The following is a 14006-nucleotide window of genomic DNA, read 5'->3' on the forward strand; positions in this document are numbered from 1 at the left end:
CATTATTTACCCTAATGAATATTAATGATTTTTAGCAACTTTCCTCCACAATTTGAGGAGAATGATAAAAGTACAAAATCATTCACGTGCTGTTTAGTAGGTCCTGAAAGGTCTAACATATAAGCATCCCCTTCAGGAAACATGTAGGACTTTACCTTTTATGCTTAAGTAAGTTCTTGGCACCAGGGATATGAAGGCATTCTTTGTGCCTAGTGTTGTGCAGATGCCCATTCCCCTTTGAATTACCATTTCTGATGGATAAAAAGGAGCAGGATGTAGTATATTTAGTATTGCCCTAAATTGTGCCTTTTCACCGCAGACCCATAGAATTTGGGGACATAATAGTACCTAAATTATATAGTTGCTAAACCATTCATCGATATTATTTAGCACAGCTACTAAATGGTTAAAACTCATTCTGATTGTAGTACAATGACAATATGCCTTTGGACTCTCACAGGCTGTATAATTATATAATTACTGCTTTCATTACAGCTAACCAGTCCCATTAATTTGCTGGATTAACCGCAGCAGTTCTCCATTCTCCATTCACAAGTTCTCCATAAAATTAAATGTTATTTTTAACAGGAATTTCTTAAGAAAGCAGTGTCCAAAAAGTTCCAGTCAAAGGACACAATCCATAAAATACTCAATTGAAGATATCCCCAGTATGAGTGAGTAAGAATTCTAAAAGCAACTGTCTCCTTATAAAATGCTTCTTTCATTTCATCTGCCAATGTTTTATTACAAAAGGTTTTAACAACATAGACCAATTGGAATCTGAGGAGATAACTTATCTTTAAAATTCTGTCTTGAATAACTCATGAAATGAGTTAAATATGACCTACTATTTACAGGCAATAAATTTCTTGTTTCTTCTGTCAAGTATTAACATGAATACTGAAATTCAACTACTGCTGCAATCATGCCTGGTTTGTCAATTAACAGTCGACAAAGACAAAAATAAAACACTGTTCTTTCACCCTTGCAAGCATTTGTTAAACACTGGCCTTGAATTTATGTCTGGTTCTCCTGATCCTCTGTTGTAACTTGCTGTGGGAAATCAGCAGGGAAACATAATTTATGCTTTTATTAGGGAGCTCCACACAGCTCCCAGCAGAGACTATTCCAGTCAGTTATATACACTGGAAACAGCAGCTACAAAAATCCCAGTTGTGTGATGAATCACAGGGTTTCCAAACAAAGTGAATGTTTATTTGTTTTGTTCAAATTGCAAAGATGTACAGTTTTAATACAAACATATTCATCTTTAAATAAACTTGATAAATAAAGAAAAATATAAAGATTTTGTATTTATGTAGCACATTTGATGATCTTAGGTGTCCCAAAGTGCTTTTCAGGGTATCAAGTACCTTTAAAATGTTGACATTGTAGTAATGCAAGTCAGATGGCAGCTAATTTGAAAACAGTAAGAAGTCTCAACACCAGGTTAAAGTCCAACAGGTTTATTTGGAATCACGAGCTTTCAGACCGCTGCTCCTTCTTCAGGTGAGGAAGGAGTTCACCTGAGGAAGGAACAGTAGTCCAAAAGCTCGTGATTCCAAATAAACCTGTGGGACTTTAACTTGGTGTTGTGAGACTCCTTACTGTGTCCACCCCAGCCCAATGCTGGCATCTCCACAATTTGGAAACTGTAAGGTACTACAAACAGCAATCTAGATAAGCTGTTATGATGTTGAAAGATAAATATTTCAAGGAGACCGGGTCATTTTTCAATTAAACAGCCCATACAAACTACCCATTCCCCAATCTCGGCCGCCATTATGTTTAGATATCATTAAGCCTTTAAGCTCCTTCATCAACATTGGCTCTTATCTCAGCAGCCTGTGGATGTGATTAAATTTTACGTTTTTGCATTCAGTGTAAAGCTCAGTCCCAGAATATCCTGTTAATGGCCTAGGATAAGAAATAGTGGTGCTCCTAGGTTTAGACAGGAATAGTGTACTCCAGATCATGTCCAACTCTGGGGCAGGGGTGAGAAAGGGTCAGGGAAATCAGTTCAGTTCTTTTTTGTCAGTTAACCATCTGATAACCGTGAAAACCAAAGAACTCTCCCTGCATGACACAAAGTGAACAAACTTGCTAACTTGAGATGCTCCAAAAGCACAAGTTTTACAGACAGGAGTAACACTGGTGATGGGTAAAGGCAATGGTGAACAAGAAAATGGATTGTCATCTGAGGGACAACAAGACTGGTGGAAAATTCAGAACAATTACACCCAGATCAACTTAAGCTCTCTTACAGATTTAAAGCTGCAGGTTCTCATGGGGATATTAAGGACTCTGGACTATTGAATAAAATATCAGTGGGACCATGCAAACAGTGGGTCAAAGGGAGGACACGGTGATTACTGAGGACTGCAATCTCAATAAAGGTTGACAGTCCTGCACACTTTGTTGCCTTACAGTTACGAAGTTAAGAAACATATGCACAAGCTAGAAAATCTCTTGCACATAGTGGGAGAGTAACCAGTCATTCGTCGCGAGTGCCCACGCCAACAGGAAGCCTGGAGTGTTGGGCCATTTAGGACCAGAGCTGCCCAAGGTCATCCTGCAAGGCTACTTGCTGTCTTTTCCAGTGAAAGTCAGCAGCACTGGGGTAGGACTGCATAGGTGCACAAGGACAGGCAAAGGTACTTGCAAGACAAGTATAAAGGGAATGTATAAAGGATAAAGGATATTTTGGCCTTGGAGGGAGTGCAGAGGAGGTTTACTAGGCTGATACTGGAGTTGAGGGGGTTGAGCTATGAGGAGAGGCTGAATATACTAGGCTTGTACTCGTTAGAGTTTAGAAGAATGAGGGGAGATCTCATTGAGACGTATAAGATGATGAATGGGATGGATAGGATAGAGGTGGAGAGGCTCTTCCCGCTCAGAAAGGACAGTAGGACTAGGGGGCACAGCCTCAAGATAAAGGGGGGGCGGTTTAGAACGGAGTTGAGGAGGAACTTCTTCACTCAAAGGGTGGTGAATCTATGGAATTCTCTGCCCGTTGAGGTGGTGGAGGCTGCCTCGCTAAATATTTTTAAGACGTGGGTTGATGGGTTTTTGATAAGCGAGGGGATTAAGGGTTATGGGGAGAGGGCGGGAATGTGGAACTGAGCCACGACAGATCAGCCATGATCTTATTGAATGGCGGGGCAGGCTCGAAGGGCTGGATGGCCTACTCCTGCTCCTATTTCTTATGCTCTTATGAATGAACAGAATGATTGATTGATGTTTGTACAGAATGTAGCATGCTTTGATTTTTTATACTTACATTGGTTTAGAATGGTCAATTATGGTAGCCTTTATTTTCTATGTTGGCCAGTGTAATGGTCAGTGACAGAGGGAATGTTGTGTGGAACTATTGATGAATTAGGGTTAAGGAGTTAGTAGGATGGGGAGATTAGAGCAACCAGACAGTCTGCGTTGGCTGATCTGTTCCATTCCTCTTCCTCCTGCTCAGCTTCTTTCCAGAATTTTGTTTTTAATCATTCATGAGTCGTGGGTGTTGCTGACTAGGCCAGCATTTATTACTCATCCCTAATTGTCCTTGAGAAGGTGGTGGTGAGCTGCTTTCTTGAACTGCTGCATTCCATGTTGTGTAGGTGTATTCACAGTCTGTTAGGGAGGAAGTTCTGGGATTTTGCCCCAGCAAAAGTGAAGGAATGGTAATATATTTCCAATTTAGGATTGTGTGTGGCTTTGAGGGGAATTTCCAGATGGTGATGTTCCCATGTGTCTGCTGCCCTTGTCCTTCTGGATGGAAAACAATGGAACTTGATGTGTTCCTGCACTGCATCCTGTAGATCGCACATGCTGTTACTACTGTGTGTTGGTGATGGAGTAACTGAATGTTTGTGGAAGTGGTGCCAATCAAGTGGGCTGCTTTGTCCTTCATAGTGTCAAGTGTCTTGAATGTTATTGGAAGGAGAGTGTATGCTATCACACTCCTGACTTGTGCCTTGTATATGGTGGGCAGCCTTTGGGGAATCAGGTGGTGAGTTACTCATCACATGATTTTTAGCTTCTGACCTGTTCACGGCCAAATTATTTATTTGGCTCATCCAGTTCACTTTCTGGTCAATGGTAATCACCAATATGTTGATGGTGAGGGAATTCAGCAATGTGCTTTGTTTTTGGTAATGTCATTGAATGTCTAGGGGAGGTAGTTAGATTCTATCTTGGTCATTCCCAGGCACTTGTATGTGAAAGTTATGTGTCACTTGCCAGTGCAAGCCTGGATATTGTTCAGGTCTTGCTGCATTTGGACACGGACTGCATCAGTATCTAAAGAATCACGAATGATGCTGAATATTGTGCAGTCATCTTTTTGATCTTATGAGTGGAAGGAAGGTCTTTGATGAAACAGCTGAAGATAGTATGGTCTAGGACACTGCCCTGAGGAACTCCTGCAGTAATGTCCTGGACATGAGATGAATGACCTCCAATCACCACAACCACCTTCCTTTGTGCTAAGTATAACTCCAACTCCAAGAACTGTTGTCAAGGGCTGTGCTTGCATGATGCTGAAGTTGTTCAATATGTAACAGATCACCACATACCTTCAGTCAAGATACTGCAGTTCTCCTATAGTGTGGCCCAGACAATGGTGTCCTAATGATTTGCTCTATCACATTTTGCGTAGCAGCATGGCTTTCATTATTTGCTGTCTTTAATCACATGGGTTATAACCTGGAGTCAGGAGCCATATCATCAGCAGATGATCTTTGTGATTCACAAACCATCCTCTGGTTGTTTTATACCAGCTCAAAAGAAGATGGCGCAGTGGATTGCCATGGAATGCTGGCATCATGACTCCTTTGGCATATCAGGCATTAACCTGTTTGATTGATACATTGCATATGATTGCACACCAGCCGGTCACAGCAGGCAAGGAATCCCTTATGTTTGAAGTACATCTTAGCATTTGGATGTGATTCACAAAGTGACATGTGTGCATCCTGCATCACAAAGAAACTGTAAGCTCACCCTGCCTGCTCCTTTCTGGTAAGAGCGAACAAAATGACTACTGCTGTCTTGGAATACCGAACCAATACAACGTTGAGTAAAGTGTGAGATGTTGTAAATAACACCTGTTCCAGCCTGGAAGAAACCCAACACAAAGAAGTTCAAGGGTCATGTGACCCTCACAGCCACAGGCTGCAACAAGATGCGGATTTCAGCATTTCACACTGGTTAACGTGACAACGTGCCTACTCTGCATTCTCCTGACAGACTCTCCCAGATGCTCACTAATGCCCTCACCACAATGATGTTAAGTGCAGCTTTCACCAGAACAGCACGCATATGCCACAGATGTCACTTGAGGGAAAATGGCACCTCTGTTTTGAATTTTGTGGTCAAAATATTTCAACTGTTAGAGGATCTGAGGAAATAAAACTAACCAGAAGAAACTAGAAGTGAAGAGGGAAGTAGGCAAGGATGATAGTCAAGCAGGATTTTGACAAGGGGGTACAGAATTGAAGAATATGGTAAGATTGCAACTAAGGAAGCAGATAACGTAAGACAAAAACACTTATGGGAGTTGCTTCAAGAAAAAGAAAAGACAATTAAAACGAGCAGAGTGTAGCAACTATGGCAAGACTGGAAGCGATCTCTTTATAAGAAATCTAGACTTAATATTGACAGAAACCTTGTTGCAAATCCACTGAGTGTTGTTTTCTTCTAGTAAGGCTCCATATTTTTCCTTTCAGTGGGTTATTTTCTGTTATTCATCAGTTGTACCACTCAAAAGCTTTCTCCCAGTTTTGATTTTCTCCTCAAATCATATTTCACCCCAAAAATCTTCAAGATGTAATTGCAATGATAGTTCCTCATTCACCTCACTATGATGCCCAAAAATAAAAATTCACATACACAATTACTAGCCACCTGTTATAATATTTACTGAATGCAAAATGATCATTATACCCGTTGCCTTTAGTCTTTACTTTGATTATGCAACTTCCCAAGGCCTCACCCCTCCCTCTCTCTGAAAGCTGCTCCAGTACTACAACATTCAAAGTTGTCCACACTGCTTTAATTTTTACTTCTTAAACATGACTGATTTTGATTGCTCCACCATAGATTGTCATGCCTCCAGTTGTCTAGGCTCTAAGCTCTAAAGTCCCCTCACTAAACCTCACTGCCTCTCTCCCCTCCTTTGAGAACCTCCTTAAAAAATTCTTATTTGGCCAGCCTTCTGATCACATATCCTGATTGTTCATATGCGGATAATACTCCAAGTGCGTTGGGGTGCTTATTATGTTAATGGTATATAAAGATGTAGGTTGTTGTTACATATCATTGAATAACGCTTCTTTGAAAGGCAGAGATTAAGAGATTCCATTAGTGAAGCAAAAGGTGATTTACTTTTCAGTGGTCAGATAAATTAAACCTATACCTGTTGAAATAAAACAGAAAATGCTGGAAAACCTCCACAGGTCTGACAGCATCTGTGGTGAGAGAAACAGAATTAATGGCAGGAATTACTGGCCATTCACGTAGGTGGGATATTCAGTCCTGCCACGGTGCACCCTTGCCGCTGGTTTCCCGGTGGCGTGGGGTGGATTCAATGGGAAATCTCACTGATAGCAGTGGGACCAGAAGATCCTGCTGCCGACGTCACATCAATAGTTATTACTAAAAAATATCAAGAGTAGGTAAGATGCCAGAGCGAGAGGTCCAGCTGGAGGGAAAGTATTGAAGACCGATGAAAGGGCCTGTTGAGCAGAGAGGATGGACTTCTGCCTAAAGAGTTAAGCATGGAGGTGAAGATGATGAAGAAGAATCATATTGGACTCAAAACACTGGGTGGGATTCTCTGGCCTCTCTGTGCTGATAAATACACTGCTCAAAATAGCTTTTTGAAACTGTCTTGGAATGCTTTTTCACCAATGAAACCAACTCCTACAGCTACTCCTCCACTTTCTCAGGAGAGCAAGGAAATTTGGCATGTCCGCTATGACTCTCACCAACTTTTACAAAGCACTTGGTATGGTTTCTGCTCTGAACAAGACCACCATAAACTACAAATGGTCCTGAAGGAAGCCCAGTCCATCTCGCAAACCAGCACCCCCATCCATTGACTCTGCCTACACTTCCTGCTGCCTCAAAAGCAGCCAGCATAATCAAGGACCCTACACACCCCAGACATACTCTCTCCTACCTTCTTCCATCAGGAAAAAGATACAAAAGTCTGAGGATACGTACCAAGTGACTCAAGAACAGCTTCTTCCCTGCTGCCAATAGACTTTTGAATGGACCCACCTCTTTTAAAATGATTCTTTTCTACACCCGAGCTACGATTTTAACACTACACTCTCGCCTTCCTTTCTCACTGTACAGTCTGCTTTTCACTGTATATAATACAATTGACAATAATAAATCAAATTGATTATGCTTCCTCGCATCTTGCTTCTTGTAAGGACTTCCCTTCTCCCGTTTCTCTTGTCTCCGTTGCATCTGAATTGATGATGCCACTTTCCACAATGGTGTTTCCAAGAGACCTTCCTTTTGCCTGAGCCGAGGATTTCCCCTGCTCCAACGTGATTGACAGAGCCCTGAATCATGTCCGACCCATTTCCTGCACTTTTGCCCTTACCCCTTCCAAAGCCCCAATAGGGTTCTCCTTGTCCTCACTTTCCATCTCATTGGTCTCTGTGTTCAAATCCTCTGAAAAAGGAAGTTCCTGTTGGACTCAAAACATTGGGTGAGGTTCGCCGGCCTCCCAGCACATGTTTCCCACTGACGAGAGGCAGGGCAGAATTTGCTAGCAGTGGGATTCTTTGGTCCCGCCGCGGTCAGTGGGAATTCCCATTGATGTCACTCCATGCAGGCGGGAAACCCGCAGGTGAGAGAGGACTGCCAGGACTGGAGAATCCCACCAGCGTGAACAGCTGGAGAATTCAGGCCACTGACTCTATTTCTCTCCACACATAAGCTGCCAGACCTGCTGGGTTTTTCCAGCACTTTGTTTTGATTTCAGAACTCCAGCACTGGCAGTATTTTATTTTTATTTTACCTGTTGAACGTCCTGCTGGAAAACACACAGCTGAAGTCGCTGATGCAGTCGAACTTTGCGGTGTTGCCAGATACTTTCAAGCCTTCGCTGGTGATGCAACACTTCATGCACAATGTCTAAAACTCGATGAACTGCTTTGGAGTAGTTTGCAGTTGCAGTGAGGGAGTCAGAGTTCCCTGGGCTCAAAGGTCGCTGCAGTACATCTAGGAGCGCTTTGCCATCCTGACTTACCTGAAATAAACATAACAGCTGAGTTTTATCAGATGTGAAATGCTGAAGTAAAGAATTGATTCTGGCATTCATAATTATATTCATAATTAGTCGATCATGATTCAGTTAAATTCTACTAGTTTCCTTTAGCGTTTCTCCCTTTTCCACTGCTAAATATTTGTATCCAATTTACAACTGAGTCGATGTTATTTACAATCGTCGGCTGTGCCTGACTCAAACCATCATGCTCAAAATAGCAGTTTGAAGTCTCATGGCCTTGGAATGTATTTTCCCCAATAAAACAAGCTGACAGTACAACCAATTATCTGGAACAATACACATTTTCAAGTGCAAGAGGACCATAAAATGGGATCCTCATGAATTATGTAGTACAAAAATTATAAACATTTCAGATGGTTTGAATTAACGAGAGAACACGGTTATTTTATACTAGCTATCAACTGATTAAACTGCAGAATTCACGGAAGTCAGGTCAGAATTTTCAAGGGAAAGGGTTAGGGAGTAACTGATTAGGAATTGCTTTAAAATGAAATAAGTGGAGGAACTTGAAAAGAACAGAAACCAAATTACAATCAATGGAATGACAGGCCAAAGAAAGCAATTTGACGACGGCGTATACTTCCTGGAATGAATGGATCACCTCTTTACCTCTGCATATGCCTGTGTGATCTGCTCATACAGTGTTTGATGATGGTGAATGGCAATCTCCAAATCTTGCATCTCAGATGGCAGTCCTCCCTCAGCACAGGTTTTGCACCAGATATCAACACTTGATAAATACTAAAATAAAAATGGAAACAGCTATTAATGGTAATTATATTTTGCTATTGAAAAAGTCTCACAGTGAACAGCAGCAAAAGGGATGAGAATATTTTTAGACAGTAAGTTAAGATTTGCAGTGCACTTCATATAGTGTGGAAGATGCAGTTTCAGTGTACCTTCCAAAGGGGAATTGGATTTCGACCTGATTTGTAGGGCTTTGGGAAAGAGGGCAGAATAATCCTAATTGAATTGTTCTTGCAAAGAGCAATAATGATAGGCCAAATGGCTTTCTTCTTTCCTTCTATGCAGTATGGTTCTTTCTTTCTTTGACAAGATTAACTTTGTACTAATCCAGTTTTGCTAGAATTTAAATCTTAAGACCCAGCTATAACCGGGGTTTGGAATAAGGAATTAAAGTGGGAGCATGGGCGGGAGGAGGGCGAGGGGGATTCACCTAACCCCTGAAGCAAGAGATCCAAAAGATTTTAACTCTCAGGCATTATTGTCATATTTTGATATCACTTCACATCCATAATCCCACCTGGTCAGCAAGGAAGCTTTAAAATAGAACCAAAGTGAGCTTCCCCGGGTCTATCGCATCCTAGCTCCTATCTGCCACCGGCTTAGTCAGGCACGTAGTTAAAATGATGTCCACATACCCATCATGTTATTGACTTTGTCATCAAAATAAAGTCCCTGCTTCTCTGGATAAGTAGCCTTTAGGTTTAGTTGAAACAGAGTGAGTGGCGGAGGGCATGAGGCATAGAATGAGTGGGGAAAGAGGACATAAGGAGCCATTAGGACAGGCAGCTGAGCTGATTGGATGTGTTTTAAGGGACTGTCCTAAAGTAGGAAAGAGTAGTAGAGATACTGAAACGTTCAGAGAAGAATTCTTGAGTTCAGGATTTGAATAGTTAAAAGTGTTACCAAGAGAGGTGAGAGGTGCCAGAATTGGAAAAGTGCAGAATTCTCTTATAAATACAACTATTTAAATACGTAAATTACAAGCAAGATTATTGGATTTTTGTTTTCAAATGTAGCGCAGTGGGCCAGGAGACAGTGGGAGATTTGCAGCCAGCATTCATACGATTAGCGGGCCTGGTATGGTAGTCTTAGCTGCAAATGGTTCCCACCAGTAGGGTTTACAGCTGCTCCTCACTAACGAGGAACAAGCGTCCTAACCCCGCTGTATGGACAGAGGCCATTAAAGCCCCCCAGAAGGTGAAGGACAAATGAGATGGTGCTCTTTGGACAGTGCCAACCTGGCAGTGCCCACCAGGCACCTTGGTATTCCTCACCGGGCACTGGTGGGTGGTACCAAGGGAGCAGGGCATATACGGCTGGGGCAATCCAATACCATCCTGTAAGTGGGATTGGAGGGGGAGGGATTGATCAGCGTTGGTCATTGGGTGAGGGTGTTGGGGCTGGTCATCGGCAGGGGGATGGTTGGAACGGGGGAGATATGGGCTAGCCCGGGGGAGGGAGGTCTGGTAGGCCAGCAATCAGGGGCGGGTTGGAAGGCTGGTGATTTTCCGGGGAGGCCAGCAATCAGGTGACCAGTGATGGGGTCAGCAGTGTGCGTGCGCCAATCTCTGCACTGACAAATCGCACACGTGCAGTGGCTCGCTCAGCACTATGCTGCCGGCCTCTCAGGCAGGATGAAGCCCCACCCTTATTTTTCAGTGTGAATCAGTCTGAAGTGCTCTGCATTGAACAAAGTATCAGAGATTCAGTCAGGTAAGTACACCCAAAAAACAGGCAGGAAATACTTGTTTTAGGAGAATCCCGGCCACGATCTCAAGTCTAAAATCTGAGTAATTAATGTCAAATTTAACATATCAAATTATAATAAAATAGTAGCTCTGGTTATAACAGTCAAAGGTTTATGTGAGTTTTCAGTATTATTTGTTCCTTGTGTTGGCAGGGATAGATTAGAATCTCTACACATTGTGAAATCTCAACTGAACTAGAACACTACCAATTCATGGTACTGCACATATATAGTAATAACCTCTAAAAGACCCTTCAATTGACACTTCACCATTGTAATTTAGGGTTGAGTATTACATGTTTACTACTTAGAACACTACCAACAGTGAGAGTGATTAGGTAATTAGAACTTGAAAAATATATACAACCCAAAGGGACGGTTATAATTATAATCATTTATACCAGGATTGCTCTTGTGGGGGAGTTTGTTCTTTTTAAATCTTTTATGTGGATAAAAATACTTGCTATTAGCAATAAGCATTTGGAATGGCAAGAGAAAAGGTATGTCTTGTGCTCTTATTAAAAACAGTAGGGGTGAGAAATTCATTTGCATAGCACTGCTCTGAATAATTTCCCCATTGATATCATTGAAGAATCTTGTGTCTGCCATGGATATGGACCCAGGAATCAACATAGTCTGCAAAGGAGCTCTGATGATGCCTCAGGACTTCTTAATTCACGGCCTCTAAATCAACTGAAACAATTTTAACATCAGGGACTGAATCAAAGAACCTGACAGCAATATAGTACTTCATAAAGCTGATACTTGTTGGACCTTTGCAAAACAGACTCCTTGATCCCAGAAATCAATTTCAAGAACAATTATCACAAACCTTTCAGTAAAGGTTTTCAGTACTTGTAAAAGGCACATTACACATGTGTCCTTTTAACAGTGCAGTCCAGAAAAACAAAGAAACTGGGATCATTTAAATTGAAAAGGTAAAAAACGATTACCATTAACTTTAATCAATAAAACGCTGATAACCTCCCTGGAGTGACAATCAGCGGTGGAATGCCACTCTGTAACAACTTACCTGCGCTTTCTGGCTCAGGCTGGGTGATAATGAAGAAGCGAAGCACATTCACGGCTCCAGTGGCAAAATGCAAAATAAACAGAGCAAAGGAGGACATTTCCCCTATTTAGGGCACTGTCTGCCATAAAGCAAGTGAGTTGAAAGGTTTAATTGAAAGGGAGAAGGTAAATTGCTAAGGTAAGTGAAGCGACGTGATATGGGGGTTCACAGGCATCAATGGGTAGTGGTGGGAGTGTGGGAGTCCAAACATGGGTGGGAGAAGGGTGTGGTCTGGATATCAGTGGCAGGTCCAGATTGTGGGGATGGGGATTACTGTGGAGGATGGGTTGGTTAGCTGGGAGTGGTTGAGAGGCATGGTCCCTGGGGGTGGAGGGTGTCCCGTGTGGGATTCGTTCTGGGTGTTTAACACAGTTGCTCTGAAGTTCAAAGTGCTGTTTATCCTTCTAACTCTTTCAGAGTAACTATGAGTGTAAAACTGACGGAATCATTTGAAGTTAGCAATTTAAATCACTTTGTCGGGTGGTTCCCAGCACAGCACCAATTGCTTAGGAGAAGTTAGTACTTCTGGACAATTGCTGGGTAAACCCTTAACTGGGAAGTTCCAAGAGGGATTCCCCAGTTCATCTTTGGGGTACTCTCCCCACTCCCTGACATTGCGGAGCCAGAAAGTCATGGGAAGTTGTAATATTTAGCCTGTTGGTAAAGATTTTCTTTGTCTATGCTGACTCTGAGGTGCATGTGCAGAGTCTTTTTCCTCAAACTCACCTGTTCAGCCTTCTGGTGAAATACCGCAGACATTGCCAAGATAGTGCTACGCTCATCTAGGGCAGCTGCAAAACTTTTCCACTCTTGATCGAGTTGAGCAGATATCTGCTTGATCTGCTGGGATGCATAATGACCAGCCTCTGAAAGCCTGGATGCAACAGACATGATGCGATTGATGTTGACATATGCATTCTGAAAAAGCAGAAGATTGCCAGTTATAAGATTAACTGAAAATGTCTTGTCACCAACTCCATCCATCAGGAATTCAGCAAAATAGATGGATGAGCGAATTAATATCTCTAACTTAGTTATACTCTGGTTCAGGTAGTCATTCTCTTCTTTCAATAAGTAAAAGTGTAAAAGTGTTATGTTAAAATGTCATAACAATATCCTTTAAAGAAATATCTAGAGTATTTAATAATACACTCAAAGAAACTATATCAAACAACACAATACCATGATACAAAGAGTCTTACCTTCCCATTTATAGCAAAGCAAACACAAGCAAATCATTAATTACAAGACTCAAAACTTAAAAATATGGCATATAGAAATAATCTGAGACTAATAATCTAAGATCAGGTGTCCCATTTACATACAGTGCATGATTTGTTCTGTAACATTAATGATGGAATCGTTATGTTATCAGCCTTTCTCAATTTATTTTGCATACACTCAGGATGGAATTTTATAAGATTTTTTCTAAGTGTTCAGCTAGCATCAAAACAGGGGAGTTCCTGATCTGTTTTTTTGGATGAGTTTTCACACTTAATCATAGGCATTCAGTCTTTGAAAATATGAGCTAGACTGTTTCTAGCTGCCAGAGGCAGTGGGCAGGGCCTAATTCACCAGACAGCCAGCAGCTCAGATCGGAGCCACAAACTGCATGCGCAGGCAAAAAAACAGTTCTGCTGACAGAACCATCACCACCGCTCCCTCATCATCTCCTGGCCCTGACTGACATGACCCTCTCTCTCTGTCCCCGATCATCACAGAGGCACAAATCCCATCCTCCCCCCTTTCATCAGCTCTCCTTCAACTGGCACAATGGCACAGTGAGTAGAACTGCTGCCTCCGAGTGCTCTTGTTTCTTCCCACAGTCTGAAGGACATGCTGGTTATGTGCACTGGCCATGCTATATTTTCTCTCACAGGTGCTGGAGTGTATTGACGAGGGGATTTTCACAGTAACTTCACTGCAGTGTTAACGTAACCCGAGTTGTGACAATAATAAAAAAAACTTTAACATGTACTGACTTGGCTTCCTCTCCATGGTAACAAGACAAACTGCATTAAACTTGCTGGAATGCTCTAATGGGCATGTGGCTCACCTAAACTGCCTGATCTGCCCTAATAAAGGACAGCTCCATAAAAACCCAAGGACAGACAAACAGACAGGCAATGCCTCCAGAAAGA

At 42.0% G+C, this 14006-nt stretch overlaps 1 protein-coding gene across 3 annotated transcripts in view; it reads right to left on the minus strand.

Annotated features, from left to right (window-relative positions):
• kalrna (kalirin RhoGEF kinase a) overlaps positions 1–14006 on the minus strand; it is a 754589-nt gene that overhangs the window by 345907 nt on the left and 394676 nt on the right. For all 3 annotated transcript variants that reach the window (XM_080199056.1, XM_080199055.1, XM_080199058.1), the window contains exons 7-9: positions 12592–12783; positions 8909–9040; positions 8030–8260 (exon numbers count right to left, since the gene is read on the minus strand). In XM_080199056.1, coding sequence (XP_080055182.1) covers positions 8030–8260; positions 8909–9040; positions 12592–12783 — 555 coding nt within the window. The remainder of the gene's footprint in view (positions 1–8029; positions 8261–8908; positions 9041–12591; positions 12784–14006) is intronic.

This window comes from Carcharhinus amblyrhynchos, chromosome 11 (assembly GCF_965287045.1).
Source record: "Carcharhinus amblyrhynchos chromosome 11, sCarAmb.v2.hapA, whole genome shotgun sequence".
Classification (NCBI taxonomy): Eukaryota; Metazoa; Chordata; class Chondrichthyes; order Carcharhiniformes; family Carcharhinidae; genus Carcharhinus; species Carcharhinus amblyrhynchos.